Genomic DNA, 20,119 nt, shown 5'->3' with positions numbered 1-20,119 from the left:
ATTCAGTTGTATGCAAGTGTTTTGCTGATAAAATGACTACGAGATCGTTCATAGGCTGCCTAATATTTGGAATGCAGCGATAACACGCAGCAATGCAATTTTATAAGCAACTTCATGACTAAGCCGCGTTGGCAAATTGTAGACTATGCTATGCTGAACCAACCATACTCCATAGGTGAGGACAGTGGCTGATTGCTGTGTCAGAAGTGGGGCAGTACAGTAGAGAGGCATTCTCTTAAGTGAGGGGAAGGGCACAACAACACCCACTCGACGGCAGGACGAAGCCGCTCGTAGGGAGGAAGTAGAGTCAGTCAAAAGTGAAAACGGCAACAGTGATTACTCTAGTTTAATTCAATCGGGCTTTTTTCCCAGTACAGAAAACTATCACAGAGCTAATTATTCTGCATAATTGTTGCGATGGGAATTGTTCCATAATCGCCGCATCCACAGGTTTTCTTTTTTACGCGTAAGGTCTGTTCGGGCATTCCCTACCTACCTCCACGGTAGCACAGGTGAACAGCTTGTTTTGCTATCAAGGTGTTGGATTTTGTTGTGACCACAAGCCGGAAAAGGGGTTTCACGGGGGAACAAGACTGTGAAATGAGGTAAGTTCTATAGAAAGTGGTGTCGCCGTTTTGACCGCAGTTTCGTTATTGCAATTTGATAACCTTGTATCATGTATTAAGTACAGTGTTACTACGAAATGCCATCGTTAAGCGGTGGGGAGTTAATTTGCTGAGTGACATAAGTTTTTGGTCAGCATATTAAATGTAATCTTGCGGGTAGGCCTATTGTATAAATCGCGTTGGCTATAGACGTTACTGGGCTGCTCTCCTCAACAAGTAAGGACATGCGCGCTCCTAAAAGCAGCCTCGCGCCCGGCCCATGCAGGTGGTGTCAGCGTGGAGAGCATTTTGTGTTTTTGGTCTAGATTCCTCAAATATCACAGACGTAGGAATACATAGTACGTACGCCGTACAGCTTTTATTTGTCTGAGATGTCTGTATTGTGATGTCTTCTACATGATGAGTATCTGCAGATGTCGATTTCAGTATTGTAAAATCCCATCTGTCGGCTTTTTAAAATCTTTGAATAAAACAGAGAAGGGAAGACATGTAGAGGGCCGTTCAACGTGTGAGCTACTACATTACTACAGAGAAAAGACTTCAGTTTTCTTTAGGCTGAAATGTCTGAGCCTTGTCTCTCTCTCTGCTCTCCCCCTCTCTCACTGCATCAGGTGAACCCATAGGTGACAAGGGGAGGGGAATGCGCTATGCTGGTGTGTGCCCTTGTCTGTCAGAATGAGTGTGACAGATGACGAAAGGTCAACCAACCAAGATGAGGAAGTGACCTTCGTGCTACAGATTTACCCCCGACTGTCCCCCAAAGATGCCTCCTCTTCCTCTCCATCCTCCTCCTCCGCATGCTGCACCCTCAGCGTCCCCAAGTCGACCTCCGCCGCCTCGGTCATCCAGCAGGCTGTCGCCACCCTGGGCCTGGGCGCCTCTGCTGGCCGCTACGTCCTGGTGGAGGTGAGGGAGTGTGGCGGCGAGGAGTGGATCCTGCAGCCGGGCGACCGGCCGATGCAGAGGCTGCTGCTGTGGCCCAGGAAGGCCCAGGAGCAGCATGCCCAGAGCGACGGCTACTTCTTCGCCCTGCAGGAGGGCCAGCGGGACGACGGCTCCATCTCCTACGACCACCTGGCCCTGGTGTCGCCGGCATCGCATGGGCTGCTGGGACGCGGCTTCCTGCCGCCGCAGCAGGAGCAGTGCGACGACCTGTGCAACCTGCCCGTGCTGACGGAGGAGAGCATCCTGGAGGCGCTGCGCGGCCGCTTCCGGGAGGAGAAGATCTACACGTACGCCAGCAACATCCTCATCGCCATCAACCCCTTCAAGTTCCTGCCCATCTACAACCCCAAGTACGTCAAGATGTACGAGCACCACCAGCTGGGCCGCCTGCCACCGCACGTCTTCGCCATCGCCGACGCCGCCTTCTACACCATGCTGAAGAAGCGCGTCGACCAGGCGGTCATCATCTCGGGCGAGAGCGGCTCGGGGAAGACGCAGAGCACCAACTTCCTCATCCACTGCCTGACGGCGCTCAGCCAGAAGGGGTACACCAGCGGCGTGGAGAGGACCATCCTCGGGGCCGGCCCCGTGCTGGAGGTAGGCATTAGGCTAGTGGGGTCTCTACAGCCCCCCCAGGGGTGTTAAGGAGCCTTGGAAAGGTGTTGAGAAGGACACATCTGAGGGGAGGGGGGTGCTCAGTTGCAATTAGGGGGCTTCAGTCTATTTTACTTTTTAATACTAAGAGGGACGTTGGGAGTCTCATGATGAGGTCAAGGTGCCGTTTGTTCAAAAAAAGGTTGAGAACCACTGCACTCACCAGTGACATGGACTACATTGACAGGGAGTTCCAACTTACTCATTGTAAATAGCTTGTTGGTTGGTCAGAAGTCATCTCTATAAATGGGTCAAGACCCGTGCTGGCAACGGACTGGCTGTGCCATGAACTGCAGTGACAGGGACTCCCAGACAAGGTGAAAAGCTTCAAAGAACAGCATAGGCTAGTCATTGTAAATGGCTTGTTAGTTAGAAGTTATCAACCTGACTCTCCCCAGATGAATGTGGTTCAGCCTTGACTCCACACACAGATCTATGCGGAAACACACAGATCTGGCGAGTCCCAGGGTAGCCTTTTAGTGCTGATGGCTGTTGACAGGCTTATTCTTTCTTTGCTGAGAACGCTCAACTACACCATAACAACAACATTGTTATGACAATGCAAGGTGTCTTATAAGGTGACCGGTTGAGACTTGAGACATTACCATTTTGGTGACAATAAGTTTATAGCAGAGGCTCTGTGGTAAGGGGTTAAAAACAGGGCTTTGAACCGTTATTTTTTTCCAAACGTTCCGTTCCGAACAGAAACGGAATAATAACGTTTCCGGTTCTGAGTTCCACCAATAAATTGACGTTCCCGAACCGGTTAGAACCAAAAAATATTGTTCCCGGAACGGTTAATTTCGTTCCTGTCAGCTGATTACTCCCCATAGGCCTAACTGACGTTAACCAAGAAAGACGGAAGTGCAAATGAGTCAGCCTACATTCAAAACTGTTTATTCAAGATGAAAAGAATATCCTCCAGAATTTTGTCATTCAGGGACGACCTAAGTGGAGAAGCAGAGAATAAACCTCAATGATGAAAATGTGCGCTCCAAGCTGACTTGGGTCACGGGGAGCACTATGATGGACATTGTGAGTTTGTGCATATTTGAAGCGCCCATGGATGTCCAATAACGCCGAACATTACACGCGCTTCCCTGCAATGTCTTACAATAATGCAATGCAAACTCTGTCCTTTTGTATGACAGTGGTTTCTCTTATTTAAGATGTGGAGTGAAGACTTTGTAATCTACAGCTCTCTCTCCATTCAGTCAGAGAATGTCTGATGTCACATAGGACTTGAACCTCAGCCGTCATGGTAACATGCGCAGGAAAATAATGACTTTTTTTTTTAGTTTGAGGAACGGTATTAACCGGTATTAACCGGTTACCATTATTTTTAAATAAGTGTTCCCGTTCCAGAACATAAAAAATAATAACGTTTCCGGTTTCGTTTCTGTTCCCTGTAAAATACAAAAAGTTCCTGGTTTTCGTTTTCGTTCCTTGAACCGGTTCGAAGCCCTGGTTAAAAAGTTATATCTCCATTCTCGTGGCCATGGGCTGAAGGTTGGCAGGTCAGTGTTTCCACGCAGAATTGTTGTTAGTCAAGGAGGTGGGGCGTTAGTCAGCATCTGAGACAAGTCATCATCATCAATGGACATAATGTAATGTTTCCTTTGAAATATCACCTGAAAACTCTTAAAAGTATATTATTTTGGTTAAGCAACTTTAGAAATTACATTCACAACATTCACAAATCATTATCTTTTCAGGGGACCTGGTCAAGGTGGTAGATGCTTGTTGTCAAGGTGGCCGCCTTAGCAATGATGTGCTGGGGGAAACCCTGTGCCAGGGTGTCCCAGAAAAGGTCATACAAGGTTGCTAGGACTACCCCCTCCAGCAGTATTTGGATTAGTACTGTAGGGGCACAAAATACCTCGTTCAAAAAGTCGAGAATCCCAAGAAAGCCGACCTAAAACCTCGGGAAAGTGGGCGTGAAGATTTGGTGACGCAATGTCAGATCGATAATTATCGAGGTTGATCTCAGGCGGAAGTATAGAACAACGAGGTCCCGAGCTTGTGTTTTGTATGACGACACACGCATCATCAACATGGCGCCCATGCATGGAACTAGCATGTAAACAGTATCATAAATGCTAAAATATCATCTTGTAATCACTTATCAACAACACCAGTTGATGTCATTCAATTGCAGTTGTACATATGTCAGTACTGTTGGTATCTGACTGTTTGATTTAGTCTAATTAAGCTAAAATGATATGTCGTGGGTGTGGAGGCTCAAGGTGAGGTGAAAAAAAGAAAAGAGAACCAAAACAAAACACGCATGAATCCCGATTGTACCGGCATCAGTGGCGTTCATGCGCCAAACTCCAGAACTCGATAGTCATGTGAGCAGTGTCGTCAGCTGTCTCGAGAGGTCCCGAGCTGGTGAATGCAACATAAGTCTGCCAGTGGGTTCTCAGGTTCTTGTTTTAATGACATCGTCGTAAATTCAGGCCATCCCCCACGCAGTCAAAATGTGCCAAATGACAGTGTTTGTAGGGTGATTGTTGAATTCTTGAAAAGTGCTTTTAGCGCAGACATCCCTCAGTAGGACATGCCTTAGAGAGCGGATAGCAGCTAAAGGTATGAGAAAAGGATGTAAATTCATCTCACAGCAAGTACTGTTCAGTGTAATAAACATGTACTTACAGTGCACCTACCTAAGCCTAACCCTAACCCACAGTGCTACATAAGTGTTACATTACATTGCATTGCATTTGGCAGACTCTTTTACTTCATGATACACTCTGTCTAAATAACGTAATGGAGACATACAATTAACAATTAAGTGTAACTCAGATACTGGATGATGTACAGTAGGACATTCCATACATCGGAAATGGCAGAACCATTGATATAGAACTCATCTCGTAAGCCTCAATATAAAGGCTTACTCAAAATTCCGAAAATTGCACCTTCCTGTACCTAAACATGAACTGTGCCGTGCCAAGGCCTGGGACCAGAAGATTCTGCACAAAGACTTTAGAACAGAGTATCTTACTCTAGAATGTGTTTGGTTCTGCACCATATTATGGGGCCATGAGGGAGGCATGAAGTTGTCTTCATGGATTGATGGAGTTTCTTTGGATCCTCTCCATACAGTCTTGGTCCACAGGATTTGCTGTAAGAAAGTCATAACAGGTCAATTCAAGGCCGAAAGGTTGCTTGCATCAACAAGTTCACTATCTAATAGGCCTGCTTTTATCACCTCATGCATTATTGAACGCTTAGTGTTCTCATGATGTGTGAGTGGCTGTTAGTGATGTAAGCGCAGCCGATGAGTGGAAGCGTTGACAGCGAAACAGGAAACACAGAAACCACTTATCACAGCAGAAATCGTGCAGCTGGCATGTAGACAGGCATCAGACAGGCGGCATCTCACATATGATTGAGTTACAGTACGTAGATCAGCTTTCCAGGCCACATCATCATTATCATTATCATCATCATTACCAACCTATTATTGTACTAGCAAATGACAAGAAAGGATCAAGTATCACACAAAATCGAAACATGTTTTTTGTAGTATACTCAAAGAGACTATAAAAACTAATGAGTAAAAAGTCTGTGTTGTGCTCATCCTTTTATGGTCTGATTCTGAGCAGAGACAGATGGCAGATAGATTATTGATTGCTAATAATAACCAGTTCATAAAGTCATGTGGCCAACGCAAGTGTAGTGGTGATCTTCCGAGCTGTCAGTACAAGTTTGGTGTATGATGTACCTGTATGGTGGAGGGTTGGTCACAGCGGTCAGTGCATGTGTGGTCCATGGTGGATCGATGGTCATAAAGGTTTACATGGGTTGGATAAGGCTCCAAACAAACAGCTCTTTTTTCTCTTCGTTTTGAATTTCTGACCAAAGAATGTGTATAGCTTTAGAGCAAGGGAGAAAAGAATGCACTAGGCATACGTAAACAACTTTTATTTGCCATACAGACGCATTGTGTGCACATTCTGCATTCCTCCGTGCTGGTTATAGTCATAGTCCCGATGCACAGGATTTCTTCAGGCCCTGAGCGAGTGATCACATGGGCCTGGGGCACTTCCCCATCAGCTTCCTCTCTGAGACCCTGGGAGCAGCTGAGAAAGGACTTACTGTGGCTTACATGTAACACACACACACACACACACACACACACACACACACACACACACACACACACACACACACACACACACACACACACACACACACACACACACACACACACACACACACACACACATAAGCACACACACATAAGCACACACACACACACACACACACACACACACACACACACACACACACACACACACACTAAAACATTAGCTGTGAAAAATCATGGCTGTGGGGCTGAAGCTCCACACACACTGTGTGGCGTTGAGGTTTAGTCTCACTAGGCCCCTGGTTATCTTATCTCATTCACAGGTTTCAAAGGGGAAAACCTACAGAATGGTATTGTGTTACAGATAGATTTGGCATCTTTATTTATTATTATATATATTGGGGGGGCTTATACCTTTATTTTTGATAGAACAGTTTGAGAGATGACAGGAAGCGAGTGGGAGAGAGAGATTGGGGAGGGGAGGGTCAGGAAATGACCTCGGGCCGGAATCGATCCCGGGTCCCCGGCGTGACAGTGCAGTGCCCTACCGTTTGAGCTTCATGTGTGTAGCCGGGTCATGTGGGATAAATACTCAGCTGCTAAATGATTTTGTAAACCTGTTTGGTTCACTTTCACTCAGGTCATAGTGTCTTAAAAAGATTGCAATTATGTATAAATTAAGACCTGAAGATCCACTTCTGCTCCTTTTTTATGCTGCTGGGTGTGTGTTGACATATGTTGCCAAAACTGAGGCAAGAAGGGGCGCTTACACGTATATATGGACGAGAAACAGTAAACCAAGAAACAAAGACCACGGGAACAAAAGATTCAGCAGTCTCGTCTGAGGAGGCCGCTCAGCATCTAGGCTCTGAGTGTTTTTTTGTTGTCTTGGAACAGGTTCAGCGGGTTTCTCTTGGTTTCCCCTGAAAGGGTTTTTCTTTTGCCGTAACCTAGTAGTGTGTTCGGCAACCTTTATAGTGAATGGCCTAGTAGGATGACCTGATGCCACAGCAACAGTAATCTGATAAATCAGAGACCAAGCCTTTATTATGTTTTGGATGTAATCATATTTCCAGACTCTCTCTCTCTCTCTCTCTCTCTCTCTCTCTCTCTCTCTCTCTCTCTCTCTCTCTCTCTCTCTCTCTCTCTCTCTCTCTCTCTCATTTTATGTGACATCTTGAAAAACCGATTGAGGCATGGTGTGGGAGCAATTTGAAACTGTGTGGACCTGTTTTCTGATGTATAATGATTTCTTGGAAGTCCTAATTAAGGAGTAAATTATTGTTGTCAGGAAATTCTAATGACCACCAGACATGATTGATTTATGGACGGATTCAATGCTGAGTGGCATATGAAATAGTGGGTGTAGAGAGAGAGAGAGAGAGAGAGAGAGAGAGAGAGAGAGAGAGAGAGAGAGAGAGAGAGAGCGAGAGAGAGAGTCAGAGAATGTATGTGTCAGGGATATAGGTATTGAAAAAGACAGAAACAGACACAGACACAGAGAGACTGATGAGTAACAAGCCGAAGAAAAGGCAATTTTCCATTATGAGTGAAGGTCAGGGGTTAGATTCTGTTACCATGACGAGAAGCTGTTGTGTTCTTTCAAGCCGAGGAGCTGTGTATGTGAGGAACTGTTGTTATGGATGCGGTGTCTGTTCACCACAGGATGTGATTACAGACAGAGGTTTTAGTGGCTTTAAGCAGACAGTTTTGTGCTACGGTAAAATCTTGTTACTGTTTGCCAAACAAATCTGTATGTATGCACTAAATTAAGAACGCAAATCCATTGCTGTGATTAATTAACAGTTTTGGGAAAATATACATAAATGTATTAAAAAAACTGTACTATTGACTGAAGTCAATACCATGTTTTCAAGGCCGCGATTGTCAATGAAGCACATGAGGGGATACAGCTATAGATATAGATAGAGTAGATCAGCCATAAGCATATACCTGCCTACACTGATCACTGAGATTTAAACACACATTGCGTGAATTACCCCAAATATTAAGAGCCTGTGTGATTTCTATCTATTCAAGATCACTGGAATTATATAAATGTTACATAAGAGCATAAGGACATGCTGGAGAACTTGAGGAATGCATGCTGTAACTCGCCGGGGCGGATTTGTTTAAATTTGGATGTCCTCCCCATATTAGTCAGTCAACTTTGCACATTCAATTCAATAGTAAGTTAAGCCTCATTTAGGCAGCGTTAAGTCATTTTCAGCTGGCCATGCCACACAGACAAGTTGGCAATGAAGTTGGCAATCATTTTTTTGTTGTTGCTGAATTTATAAGTTGGGGTGTAAGTGGGTCAATTCGAGAAAGTTTAACGTTTGTTTTCCTTGGCTGTTTTTTGTCGCAAATCTCTTCTGTAATTAGCTGTAATGGCCCAAAGTCATATTCAGAGGGTGCAACATACCACATATGGTGCTGGATAAAACACATCTTTCAGGAATGCAGAATATATGTTGTGTTCCTATAATAATTAGTTGTATTCATGGTGTTACGTAATAGGCTTAAAGCTCATTCTAAAATGTTCCTGAATTCCTTATTTGGGCCCGAGTGATTCTCTTCAGATGATCCGCTGCTGTCTGTCGGCTTATTAGGTCATTGTAGTCATTAACTGTCTGGGCCAGTTGGGTTTCCCCCTCCTCATCAGACGAGGAGGACCTATGACATTGTTCCGGCAGCCCACAGCGAGGAGACCATTTGCCATTGTCAGCCCCTTGTTTTGCCCAGTAGTGGCCTTACCCAGAGAATGGAGAGGTCAAGGCATTGTTCTGCAGGAAGTCTGGGGTATATTTGGCACTTGGTGCCCCTGCTGCATGCTCTCTCTCTCTGCAGACTCCAAACTTCCACCATTTCAACTCTAATCACATGCAGAGTGCTGTTGGGATCCCTGATATGGGTGAAGGCTGAAGACTGTGGATATTCATGAAGACGTCTTGTTTAGTAGACATTTTTGCTATGCCTATTCAAAGAGAATAAGAGTAAAATTAACATTTAGGTACAATAAATAATCATAAAACATTATAATGAAAACATTTCCTTATAACAGTATGAGCCAAGACGATGTCATTGACTTGGTTCGAAGAGACCTATTTCCAGAAATTGTGACTGGTGCATTCGGCTATTTGGGGTCTGCCACACCTGCTGCAGTTTGACTCAGCCAAAGCAGCCACAGCACAGCACATCATAGGCCAAAACAGAACAGAATCACTTCAGCCAAGTTTGCTGTGTGATGCTGGTGTCTGTGGTTGTGGTTCCCCCCAGTCTCCAGTTTCAGGCGTTCAGTCATGCTGATGACATAGAAAACCAAGCACTACCACCAGCCCCGCCGGCACTGCAAGAATGCCTCACCTCCTCCTTACCTTGTGCAAGACAGACACCTTGCCTGCGCGAAGGAATATAATGAGGGCTTATGATTGGCTGGAGGTGAGTGGGGATTGTGGGGTGGGGGCGGGGTTTTAAGGGGTTAGGGGTTGGGGATGGGCGGCTTGCTAGCTTGGTTCTTCTCGCGGCGCTATGGAAAGGTACAGGGCGTTGGCTGGCTCTCGCCTCATGCATATACTATAGCCACAGCAGGAGCAGCAGCGAGAGCAAAAGAAACAGCGGCAGCAGAATACCACAGAAAGCTGGGGAACTGGAACGAGCTGGGGCAGGCTCCTCTTCCTGGTCATGTGACCTGCCCGCCTGCCTTCAACGCGGCAGCATACTTTCCATTGTATGCTCCTCACTGTCATATCAGCAATCCACCTGGTTCCCTTATCGAGTCCTCTCTCTCTCCCTCCCTCTCACCCCCACCTTCTCTCTCTCCTCCCCTCTCTCCTGCACAAAGATCATTTCAGTGGGAATCTGCCACACCTGCTCATTGAAAAAAAATATCCCACGCAACATTGCAATTCCACTTTTTTTCTTTTTTTTTGGAAAAAAAAGTGGGAGTTGTGTGTGTGTGGGAGGCAGATATGGTCTTCCCCCTACAGCCAAAGCTCAGGCATGCATATCACCAAGGAGAGAGAGAGAGACAGAGAGAAGAAGTAGTCGTTTAGTACCGCGTAGTTTCAAGACAGAGCTGCGGAGCTTGTTGGGACAGGAATGGCAAATCTTGATTAGGCCACACAGCTCTGAGGTCCGCCCTGGTCTGTTACATTGCCTTGTATTCTCCCCCAGCAGGCCTTTTGTTTCTTTGCTTGCCCAATGACTATGATCTCCCCATCACATTGGCAATCTGCCCTCAGTTGAAGGCTTTCAGTCAAAGGCATAACTTACAGGAACCAGAACTGAGAGCTGTAAGTTGCTCACACCCCTGATAGACACGGTACTCTCAATGGCAGAATATCTTTCTATACAGTATATCTGTTTGACTGTCTGCCTGTGGACTAGAAACAGAAGTATGATGACCTCACACGTCACACCCTTGTGAAGTGTTAAAAGTGACAGACTATCTGACTGTATTTGTGTGTCTGTATACATGTCTGTATGTCTGTCTGTCTTGGTGTGTGTGTGTGTCTCTGTCTGTGTCTGCATGCCTGTTTGTGTGACTACCTATCTTTTTGTGTGTGCCAGTCTTTGTTACTGTCTCTCTCCCTCTCTTTCTGCCTGCCTGTCTGTCTCTCTGCCTGCCTGCCTGCTTGCCTGTCTGTTCATATGTCTGTCTGCCTGCCTGCCTGCCTGTCTGTCTTTGTGTATTTGTCTATCTCTGTGTTTCTGTCTATCTGTCTTTTAAAAATCAATACTATATATATATCACATTCGAACCTGGGTCCCTACCGTGCCCTACCGTTTGAACCACGGCAGGGTCATCTGTGTCTTTTCTGTCTGTCTGTCTGTCTGTCTGTCTGTGGGAAGCTACTACACAAGCAACAGAAGCTGATTTGTTTAGTTGACCTGCAAGGCCTGCGCACACAGTATCTGTAATTATACACTTAATATTTAACTCTGGCCTGTCAATGTGAATGCCACCATGTCAATGATTAAGGCAGGGACTACCCCACACCCCACTGCTTGCTGCCTGCCTGCATAGCTCCTGTTGAATACCTGCCTATAGGCAGTGGTGTCAATCCCGCGTTCAGAAAGTAGAAACTGCCACAAATTTAATCCAACCTGCTCTGAATCAGCTGATTATTGAGCGCTCAAGAGAGGTAGACCAGCTACTTATTGGAGTCGCTCAAGAGAGGTAGACCAGCTAGTTACTGGAGTCACTCAAGAGAGGTAGACCAGCTAGTTATTGGAGTCACTCAAGAGAGGTAGACCAGCTGCTTATTGGAGTCACTCAAGAGAGGTAGACCAGCTACTTATTGGAGTCACTCAAGAGAGGTAGACCAGCTGCTTATTGGAGTCACTCAAGAGAGGTAGACCAGCTACTTATTGGAGTCACTCAAGAGAGGTAGACCAGCTACTTATTGGAGTCACCTGTGTTGGAAGGAAACTGTGGCAGGGTTTTTACTTTCTGCACCCGGAATTGACACCACTGCCTATTTCTGTCCCCTCTGTACACTTACAATTATGCACTATGCATTGCCCTATGCATTTCAGTGTTTCTGGTAACCCTCATTTCAACCAAAACTCCAACCAACACATAGTTTACAGGCCTAGACGGGATATGCAAAAAGGATCAATCTGTGTTTGTATCCATGCAAGCTGCTTGGATTTAAATGCAATATCTAAATTAATCAAACACATCGTACATGAATAAGAAGGTACATTAGATACTTAATGTGCATCAGAGACTTGCACGGCAAGATAGCTTAGCTTTTAGAGGATGCATAGTCGGACTCAGGTTATACAGAACGCAGATGTAATTGACTGTGCCAGGGAATTCCCTCTGCCAGGTTTCAATGACCTATGGACTATAGCTGAAAAGTGTGGGGGAGTTCGACTCGTGTTGTGTGCCTGCATTCTTTGGAAACATCAAATATAGCTTGGTGCCGGGTAGTCTTGGTCCCTACTTATGGGGAAGTTTCATTTTCAGTTCACTTTTTGTGTGTTGCAAGAGCGAGCCAAAATGTTCACATCCTTAATATGTGTAGTGTAGTACATGCAGTTATTTTAGAACCTATGGTAATACTGAAGGGTGTTAGGTTTCTATATAGCTTTGTATCGTTTATGTAGTTTATATATGCAAAGTTTTGGGTAGATATCACTATTGTGAGGTGAAAACAAAACAAGATCGTATTATATTATGTTGTCTTATATTTTTACTTTGGAGCTTTATTTGTATTTCAAATGTATTCCTGATTAAAATGATTGCATGTCAATCACATCTAGATTTCATGAGAATGTAGACAGGCACATTTGAGACTCGGAAACTTTGGCATTAGAAGCTAGGCTTTGTTTAAGGAAGGGCTTTTTTGTGGTTTGGATTTTGTGTTCCCCATCTGCCCAGTAGTGTTTATTCCCATCCATTCAGATGAAGACCAAATGTGTTTGTCACGCAGACAGACGTTGTGCTGAACTCGCTCACTCGCACTCCGTGTCTGGTAATCATATAAATGTGTGTGTTCTTTCTTCTTCCTCTCCTACCTCCCCGTGCCCTCAACAGGCTTTCGGGAACGCCAAGACGGCCCACAACAACAACTCCAGCCGCTTCGGGAAGTTCATCCAGGTGAACTACTCAGAGAGTGGAGTAGTGAGAGGGTAAGAGTTCATCACAGACACACACACACATGCAAGTGCACGCACGCACACGCACACGCACACACACACACACACACACACACACACACACACACACACACACACACACACACACACACACACACACACACACACACACACACACACACACACACACACACACACACACACACACACACAATTACACCTGTCCTTAGACCTCACTATATTACATTATAATAAATAGATATCTTGTTGCTGTGTCATTAACTCATTATCTGATTTCTTTTCTGATGTATATAACCATCTGGAGTCTATAATTGTGGCGTTGAATTGTACAGGGCAGTCGTCGAGAAGTATCTGCTGGAAAAGTGCCGTCTGGTGTCCAGAGAAAAGAGTGAAAGGTACTGATGTTAACCCTTGAAACCTCTTGCATTCCTCTTACATATGGCTGAATATACAGATTGACCACTGTGATATACTGTACTTTTGTAGTTCCTATCCATATACATGTTCTATCCATCATGGCCTTTTCGTCTTCTGGAATCTAAAGTCACATGGCCAAAATAACTTTTGTTGTTGTTGTTATTGCTGCTGCAGTTGTTGTTGTTGTTGTTGTGATAGCTAACGGAACCTAAAATATCATGAAATGATTCTATTCCACCTGCAGGAACTACCACGTGTTCTACTATCTGCTGCTGGGCGCCTCGGAACAGGAGCACAGAGAGTTTAAGCTGTTGCAACCCGAAGACTATCTCTACCTCAAACAAGTGAGGAAGTGTTAATAGATAGTGGCATTGGTGACTATCAATGTCTTAGTCCAAGAAAACAACAAGCACACGTTGGAGAGCTTGCATTGATCCGTCAGTGCATGTAAATTGACCTGTTTTGCCTGGGACTTTCTGATAAAGATAAGCATGTCCATAGTCACTGTTTCTCTCTGTCTAGTTTGTTTTCTATGGCCTGTATGTGCGTCACATGCATTTTTTCTTTTCATGTTTATTTTATTTTTTTTGTTTTTGTTTTTTGTTTTTGTTTTTTGTGTTTTACAGGAAAACTTTCAGTCAGAGGACAGAGAGGAAAACAAGCATGAGTTTAAGAGGCTTCAGCAGGCCATGGAGATGGTGGGATTCCTACCTGCTACTAAAAAACAGTACGTCACTCCTGACAGAAAACAAAAACAAAGCAAAACCAATGCATTGTTGGCACCAAGTCCGCGTGCGCAAAGTCTATCATCATCTTTCAGTTCCTAGAAATTATGCTTGTAAAATGAACCTGCTGAAAGGGTGTGCCCTCATTCCCTAACGCAATGGTTCCCAAACTGGGGGTTGGAGCTCCTAGGGGGGTCGCGGACTCTCGGAGGTCCTGAAGGTGAGGTCGCGGACAAAAGGGACATTGCATAAAAACGGGATATCCAAAGGTTAACAGCTAACAGCTAAAAGATGTATTTGCTGTTGTGTGCCCTAGTCATTTTTTGTCCATTAATATCGCTAGATTTTCCATGAATAGTTTGTACGCTAACATTGCAAAAAAATCAATTGCTAGGCTAAGACTGTGGCGGGTGGGGGGGTCAAAAAAATATTCCAAAATCTAAATGGGGGTCCCCGCTGAAACAGTTTGGGAACCACCACGGCCCTAACAAAGTGTTTTTTTTTTCAAGCCGCGTAGAGGCTCTGATGTCAGCTCAGCCGGTTGCGGTCCCCATAAAACACGCGCAGTTAACCATCGTAGAATTCCTTTTTTTTGCTACCTCTGAGAAAGCGCAGGTCTGGGCTTGCTCATCCTCAAAAGTAAAGAATGCAATAAGTGTTTCAGCTACCACCCCTCGGGGGAAGCGCCTCTGGGTTCCACACATGCGCTAAGTTTTGTCTCTGTAGGCCAATTCGGTACTATTTCACAACTCACAATGCAAGAGCCCGCCAAGAACATTTCTATGATAAATTATGTCAAAGAAAGTTTTGATTCATTTCCTGCCTAGTTGACCTGGCAACCATTTGTGCTCGACTCTGGAAAATATTAGAGGAATACCAAGAACTTGGAGTAGACCTTGGAAAGTACAATTTCTGAGATTCCTTGACTAAGCATACAAAATAGAAACCATAAGACAGCAATACATTGTATAAGTACTACATTTATGTATAAACAATTCAAATATTTAAGGTGTGTAGATGATACTTTTCATGGTATTTAGATAGCTGGGTATATGATGCACATTTGATGTTGCATACTGCTGAATAGACTCTTTTGCAGTAAATAATCTCCTAATGTGCTATTGTTATGTGATGTGCTTGGTGCAGGATATTCTCTGTGTTGTCGGCCATCCTCTACCTGGGCAATGTGACGTACGAGCCCACGGAGGATGGGGAGGGGCTGACGGTGGGACCGCCAGACGTCCTCGCCACCCTGTCCGACCTGCTGAAGGTGAGAGCTGTGCACTGTACAGCACAGGGCGACTGATGTCTACAGTCAGTGGTGTGTGTGTATGGCTATGTCTCAAATCACACACAGTGCACAGTGCATACAGTGCACTGAGCTCTTTAGTGCATACTGTCGTGGAAAAGTTTGAGCACTATGCACTGTGCCCTCGCTGGAAGTGATGGCTGAGCATGGCATTAGCTCGTCAAAATATGAGTTGGCTACTGTTTACAATGCACAGCGTCTGGTGCTTGTATTTCCATTTCCCTCACCCCAAAGGACAACAATCACACATACAATACTTTGGTTGGCATGAAAAGGTTGGTGTCCCATCAACATTACTTACAGAATTAGGAGACTGTTGACCAAACTCTTCTACTGAACTGAATGCCACATTTCCTCCGTGTCATTGTCAACATGGCCGCCGTTTAGTGCGTGCAGTGTCCATCATTCAAGCACTGCATTTTTCCGCCATTGTTAGGGGATCATCCTGGCACTTTCAGTGCACTGGCTCAACTGAAACTTTCAGCGTGAGCGCCCTAGGCACTGAAAAACAGTGCCAGAAGTGCACAAGTGCGTGATTTGAGACACAGCCCAAGTGTGTGTGTGTGTGTGGGTGGGTGCGTGCGTGAGTGCGTGCTTGCGTGCGTGTATGTGTGAGTGCCCTGTGTGTCTGTATGCCTGTGTATTGCGAACGTTTGGTCATGTTTTTTTGTTAATTCTATACAAATTTACAATTGTGATTGTCATTATTGAGGAAAGGCAAAAGCACTCACACACAGGAAATAATGCTGTTGTTGTAAATGATGTGATGAAGGTGAAGAGGGAGCTGCTGGTGGAGGCTCTCACCAAGAGGAAAGCCATGACCGCCAACGACACACTCATACTGCCATACAGCCTCAGTGAGGTAGGTAGCAGTAGTACTGACGTTATCTCTGCACAGAGAAACTGAAATATTAAGCTCTCCTCTGTGTAATGCAAAGGACTACTCTGTATTATTCAATGGCTACATTTACATGATGTTTTTAATTCCGAATTCATAATTCAGAATTAAAAAGTTCTGTCGAGTTTACTTTGATTTTCATTTTTTTCCGAATTGTGAAGTGTGTACATGATATTTTCAAAGTGGAATTAAGCTTTGTTCAGAATTAAAGTGAGTTCAGTTTGACAAGAAATGTTCCACTTGGCTAACAGACTTTCATAAAAATGACAAAAAGGCCACACAAAGGCCTGTCATAAACTTGTGAGGACCCCAGCCTTAATCTGTTTATAAATAACCCATACATTCTCCAAACAATGTGTTCCTTCCTTTCTCGGCAGGCTGTGACTGCACGTGACTCCGTGGCCAAGTCTCTCTATGGCTCCCTCTTTGACTGGATTGTGCTGCGCATCAACCATGCCCTTCTCAACAAGAAGGACATAGAAGTGTCCATACAGGCAAGGGACTCTCTATCTCTCTCTCTCTCTCTTTTCTACCTTTTCATTTGTTTACTTAGTCAATGTTTTGTATGTAAGCAGATGTGTGCAATACATTTGATTTGTGCATTGGGTTCTGTGTATGCTGCTTGACACCTTATTAATAACATTTTGGATTTATCGTCTCTATTCTACGGCACTCTACTCTACTCTTTTCATTAAGTTTGAGAGGAATGAACACACTCATATCATGTTGCTTCAAGGCCCCCATAATAATTCAGGGTTTGTTCTTCTCCTGTGTCTTTTGACAGTGCTTGTCCATAGGTGTGCTAGACATCTTTGGATTTGAGGATTTCAAGGTCAACAGCTTTGAGCAGTTTTGCATTAACTATGCGAACGAGCAGCTCCAGTATTATTGCAACCAGCACATCTTCACCCTCGAACAGGTGGGGCCTTGGTCTTTTTCTGTTTCATTATGCATGTATGTGTCCTTATTATGTATAATGGTTTAATATAACAGTTATAATGGTCACCTACTGTCATATAGGACATACACGTATATATGTCATATACATCTGTTGCCTGTCTTATTTTATTGGCAGAGCAGCAATGTGTGCGCGTCTGTGCCTCTGTGTGTGTGTGCGTGCTTGCGTGCGTGTGTGAGATTATGTGTTTGTTTACCATTACAATGATTCTTTGATTATTATGACAAGCAATGTAAAATCATTTATTTCCAATTTACATTTGAATTCATAATGTCCTGTATACAGTATGTACGGTAATTTCCATAGTGTATATTTTCCCCCAGGCTGAGTACCAGGCTGAGGGCATCGTGTGGGATAATATCGACTACAATAACAACATTGGCTGTATCCACCTCATTAGCAAGAAGCCCACTGGCCTCTTCCACCTGCTGGACGAGGAGAGCAAGTAAGGCCCCTGTTCCATTATTAACCCATTTTAGCCTGGAGACACATATACAGTACGCTGCATTCAGGGTCTTGCGATTTGAGCTTTTTTATTAAACATGTGGGTATGTTAGAGCTGAATGAACACATTCTAATGTAAAAAAGATGGTCCAAGCTTTTTTGCAACTTATGTGCTTTGGAGGCTGAGATATTTAGGATTTAATAGGCAGAGGGCACCCTTTCCCAAAAGGGGCTTAGGCTAAAATGGGTTAAGGCCCCTGTCCTGTTACTAAGGCCCTGTCCCATTTCTAATGCCCTTTCCAATTTCTAAGGCCCTGTCCCCAAGGGCAGTCAAGGGTAAGCAGTTAGGATGACAGACTTGTAGCCCAAAAAAGGAGCCAGATGGGGTCGTTCCTGAGTTGGTTTTGTAGGCAAGGGCGAAGACTTTTGATTGTGCTTTCAATATGTTACCGGTTGGGGTCATTTGTAAGGGGGTTTTGTAGGCAAGGATCAAGACTAGTGCTTGTGCTTTTAATATGTGTATAGATGCCAACCCTGCTACTTTTGTCTTTTCGGGAGGTACTGGGTCTTGATCTGTACTGTAAAATACTGTCTTATACCTTGTTTTGTTTGAAGTAGCAATGGTTTAGTAGGGTGAAGGTTTGAATAGTGGTAAAAAGGGAAATAAATCTGGTGCCACACGGATGTCTATTTTCTGTTATTTATTTTTAGTGCAGTGAGACTAACGTTTCGACATGCGTCTTCATCAGAGTCAGGACTCTGATGAAGACGCATGTCGAAACGTTAGTCTCACTGCACTAAAAATAAATAACAGAAAATAGACATCCGTGTGGCACCAGATTTATTTCCCTTTTTGCCTATGTTTTGGTCCTGCTCTGGTTGCACCGGATTGTTAATTTAGAAGCGCGGAGTGCGTATCTCCTTTGTTTTACAAGTCTTTGAATAGTGGTATTGCACTGAAAGAGCAAGGTTGATGATGATACACAGGGATGTTGTGGTCAGGGTCATAGGATGTGCTAGGACACCCTATGAAAGGTACTGACGATGGTGTCACCGCAGAGATACACCAGCGGCGATCTGAGCGAGTCGAGCGACGGAAGTAATTGACTTTGTATTGAGTCGAGAGACAAAAGCGACTCTGGAGACTAGAGCGATTTGCGCGACGAGCGCGACAATTTGAAGTTGAAATCTTTTCAACTTTCTATGACGCGGTTCGGCGACAAGCCGCGACAGCCAATGACTGTATAGAGGTCAGTGACCACAGCCAATGGGAATGCTTGAATGCTTTGCCTTCTGCCTGTACGGACATACTCTAGTCTACTCAATCTCTCGTATCGCTTGCTGCTACACTCTGTCGCTTGAATCGCGTCGCCGCTGGTGTATCTCTGCGGTGATGCTGTGTTAAGATGATGGATGTGGTGGTAGGAATGATGATGATGATGATGCTGATGGAGGGACACTGTTACGATGATGATGAGGGCTGCTGCTGGCAGCTTTTTCCGGGCCCGGGACAACGTAAATTACAAGGCCCCCCACACAATACATACAAGTCCCCCCTTTGCCTTGGCCTGCAACAAGTGACCCATTTGTATCCTCCTGTTGGCTTCCTTGATGATGAGGATAATGATGATGGTGGCGGTGGTGTTGGTGTTTTGGATATTGCATTCTAAGCTCACTAGGCTGTTTTCCCTCTCTAAGGATTGTGAAGATAGTGGTAGTACACTTTTAAAATGATGATGATGATGATGATGATGATGATGATGATGGTGGTGGTGGTGATGATGATGATGATGATGGTCATTGTGGTGGTGATGATGATGATGAAGGTGATGATGATGGTGATGATGATGATGATGATGATGATGATAGTGGTGGTGGTGATGATGATGTTGATGAGGATGATAATAGTGGTGGTGCTGGTGATGATGATGAAGGTGATGATGATGGTGATGTTGATGGTGATGATGATGATAGTGGTGGTGATGATGATGTTGATGAGGATGATAATTGTGGTGGTGGTGGTGATAGTGATGATGATATAGTGATGGTGGTGATGGTGATGATGATGATGATGGTGATGATGATAGAGGTGATGAGGATAGTGATGATGGTGATGATGATGGTGATGGTGATGGTGATGTTGGTAGTGGTTATTGCACCCTGAGCTCACTGGGCTGCTTCCCCTCTTCAGCTTTCCCCATGCCACCGACGACACGCTGTTGGCCAAGTTCAAGCAGCAGCACCAGGGGCATCCCTCGTTCGTGCCAACACCCGTCCTGGAGCCCGCATTCATCATCAAACACTTCGCTGGCAAAGTCAAGTATCAGATCAAGGTACGTTCAATTACAAGGTGTTACATTTCCCGTCGAGTTTGGTGAGGGGATTGAGTTGTTGGAGGAGTGCACTTTGGCAGTGGA

The 20,119-nt window shown here is 44.7% G+C and overlaps 1 protein-coding gene across 8 annotated transcripts in view; it reads left to right on the top strand.

Annotated features, from left to right (window-relative positions):
- Positions 1-257: 257 nt before the first annotated feature.
- The window catches only part of myo9b (myosin IXb), a 46,206-nt gene continuing 26,344 nt past the window's right edge, over positions 258-20,119 (top strand). For 7 of the 8 annotated variants that reach the window (XM_063218462.1, XM_063218459.1, XM_063218463.1 and 4 more), the window contains exons 1-12: positions 258-605; positions 1,238-2,168; positions 12,869-12,963; positions 13,284-13,346; positions 13,613-13,712; positions 13,995-14,095; positions 15,240-15,363; positions 16,175-16,264; positions 16,678-16,794; positions 17,085-17,219; positions 17,582-17,703; positions 19,894-20,035. In XM_063218462.1, coding sequence (XP_063074532.1) covers positions 1,302-2,168; positions 12,869-12,963; positions 13,284-13,346; positions 13,613-13,712; positions 13,995-14,095; positions 15,240-15,363; positions 16,175-16,264; positions 16,678-16,794; positions 17,085-17,219; positions 17,582-17,703; positions 19,894-20,035 — 1,956 coding nt within the window. In that variant the 5' untranslated portion in view covers positions 258-605; positions 1,238-1,301. The remainder of the gene's footprint in view (positions 606-1,237; positions 2,169-12,868; positions 12,964-13,283; positions 13,347-13,612; positions 13,713-13,994; positions 14,096-15,239; positions 15,364-16,174; positions 16,265-16,677; positions 16,795-17,084; positions 17,220-17,581; positions 17,704-19,893; positions 20,036-20,119) is intronic. The other variant, XM_063218458.1, reaches the window with a different exon arrangement.

This window comes from Engraulis encrasicolus, chromosome 16, assembly GCF_034702125.1.
Source record: "Engraulis encrasicolus isolate BLACKSEA-1 chromosome 16, IST_EnEncr_1.0, whole genome shotgun sequence".
In the NCBI taxonomy this organism is placed as follows: Eukaryota; Metazoa; Chordata; class Actinopteri; order Clupeiformes; family Engraulidae; genus Engraulis; species Engraulis encrasicolus.
This window is presented reverse-complemented; position numbering and strand designations above follow the sequence as displayed.